This window comes from Lontra canadensis, unplaced genomic scaffold (assembly GCF_010015895.1).
Source record: "Lontra canadensis isolate GAN:19392208 unplaced genomic scaffold, GSC_riverotter_1.0 scaffold12, whole genome shotgun sequence".
NCBI lineage: Eukaryota > Metazoa > Chordata > Mammalia > Carnivora > Mustelidae > Lontra > Lontra canadensis.
In genome coordinates this window covers 29,577,261-29,579,625 of record NW_022631006.1, presented here as the reverse complement: position 1 = coordinate 29,579,625, position 2,365 = coordinate 29,577,261, and the positions used below count along the sequence as shown (strand labels likewise).

Here is a 2,365-nt window from a genome sequence, read left to right as displayed (position 1 = left end):
AGCTGAAGGCAGAGGCTTTAACCCACTGAGCCACCCAGGCACCCCTAGAATGTAAGCTTCCTAAAGACACACTTTTGAATTTTCGAAGCTTAGCATATGGAAGGCCAGTCAACAAATATTTCCCAAGTAACTGTTTCATTATTTAGAGCATCTTAAGGTTGCAGAGAGACCAAATTGTATATATTTCTTTTCTGTTTTTACTACTGCTCTAGTAATGCTTCCAAACCAACCACATGACCAAGTAGAGAAGACCTTCTTTGTGAAAGAGTCCTACCTACAAAGGACTTCTACAGTGAGACCAATCTTCAGATTGCTGCCCTTGGCTAAAGCAGAACCAAATCCAGTGAGAGCCCCTGGGTGTTCCCCCTCATTTCGGGTGGTCCCCTTGCTCCTCATGCCAGGGCACTGGAGAAATATGGAAGGGGCAAACCTGAGCCAAGAGATTGCGTTCGAACTCTTGGGCCTCACCAGAGACCCCCAGCTCCAGAAGCTGCTCTTCACTGTGTTCCTGGGCACGCACACCATCACTGTGCTGGGGATCCTGATCATGTTCCTCCTGATCCACGTTGAGTGCTCTGCACACACCCATGTACTCCCTCCTGAAGAGCCTCTCCTTCTTGGACTTCTACTACTCCTCCACGGTTGTCCCGTAGACCCTGGTGAACTTCTCAGCCAAGAGGAAGATGATCTCTTATTTTGGCTGCATGGCCCAGATGTTCTTCTATGAGAGTTTTGCCACCAGTGAGTGCTCTCTCATTGCCACCTTGGCCTATGACCGCTATGCTGCCATTTGTAACCCCTGCTCTTCCCACTCGCCATGCCTCCTGAGATCTGTGTCTCTTTGATTGTGGGCTTCTATGGTGCAGGGTTTCTCATTTCTCTTATCCATACAAGCTGTATCTTTAGTCTGAAATTCTGTGGTGCTCACATGGTCACTCACTTCTGTGCCGGACCACCTGTCTTGTCTCGTCTTATGAGGACACCACACTGTGTGAGATCCTGCTCTTCCTTTTTGCTGGTTTCAATCTTTTGAGCTGCACTCTCACCATCTTGGTCTCCTACCTCTTAATCCTCATTTCCATCCTGAGAATGAACTCAGTCCATGGCAGGTTAAAGGCCTTTTCCACCCACGCTTCCCACCTCACTGCTGTTTGCCTCTTCTATGGTACAACACTTGTTATGTACCTGCACCCCAGGTCCAGCTACTCATTGACCCAAGACCACACAGTTGCTGTGATCTACACAGTGATAATCCCAATGCTGAACCCCCTTATTTATTCCTTGAGAAACAAGAATGTGAAGGAAGCTCTAAGAAAGGTTTGGGGCAGGAAAATAATGGAATAATGGAATACCACATATCTTTAGAAAGCCAAAGGAGGGGCACCCAGGTGGCTCAGTCAGTTAAGCATCTGTCTTTGGCTCAGGTCATGATCACAGGGCCCCGGGATTGAGCCCCACATCGGGGGTCCCTCCCTGCTCAGTGGGGAGTCTGCTTGAGTTTCAGTTTTCCCTTTTGTAAAATAGGAAAACTAATAATTGTAGCAATACAGTTGTTGCTAGGAGAATTGAGTTGATGCAGGCAAAGCACTTAGAAGGGTGCCTGGTTCAGAGCAAGCACTTAATAAACATGAGCTCCAATTTTGGAAATGGCTGCTGACTTTTATTAAATGCCTTTCAGTTACTCTTGATATAATCATGTGATCTTCCTCCTTTATTTGTTCCTGTGCTGAATTGGAGACACATATTTCCTAATGTTAAGCCATTCATATTTCCTGGAATTCTACCTGGTTGTGAAATGATTTTCTTTTAATAGATGGTTGGATTTGATTTGCAAAGATTTTATTTAGACTCTTGGCATCTATATTCAAAGATAAAGTTAGACTCTTGTCTTTTTGTATTATCTTTATTATGTTTTAGTATTAAGAGTAAACTAGTCTTGAGTACCTGGGTGGCTCAGTCAGTTAAGTGTCTGTCTTTGGCTCAGGTCATGGTGTCCGGGTCCTGAGATCGAGTCCCGCACTGGGCTCCCTGCTCAGTATAGAGTCTGCTTCTTCCTTCCCCAGTTCCCCTGTTTGTATTTTCTCTCTTGCTGTGTCTCTGCCAAATAAACAAGTCTTAAAAAAAAAAAAAAAGAGTTAACCGGGCTTGTAAAATGTATCGAAGATCTTTCTTCTTTGCCTGTGGTGTGAAATAATTTAAGTAAGATAGAAATATCTGTTCTTTAAAAAATGCTGTATACTGGGGCACCTGGGTGGCTCAGTGGGTTAAAGCCTCTGCCTTCAGCTCAGGTCATGATCTCAGGGTCCTGGGATTGAGCCCCACATCAGGCCCTCTGCTCAGCAGGGAGCCTGCTTCCTCCTCTCTC

General features: G+C 45.5%; 1 protein-coding gene across 1 annotated transcript; it reads left to right on the top strand.

The window, feature by feature from the left end:
- Nucleotides 1–301: 301 nt before the first annotated feature.
- On the top strand, nucleotides 302–1,344 carry LOC116867344 (olfactory receptor 5AU1). The gene is given in 4 exon segments (XM_032857014.1): nucleotides 302–567; nucleotides 569–798; nucleotides 801–965; nucleotides 968–1,344. Coding segments are annotated over 4 exon segments (945 nt in total). The 5' UTR covers nucleotides 302–394.
- The last annotated feature ends 1,021 nt before the right edge of the window (nucleotides 1,345–2,365 follow it).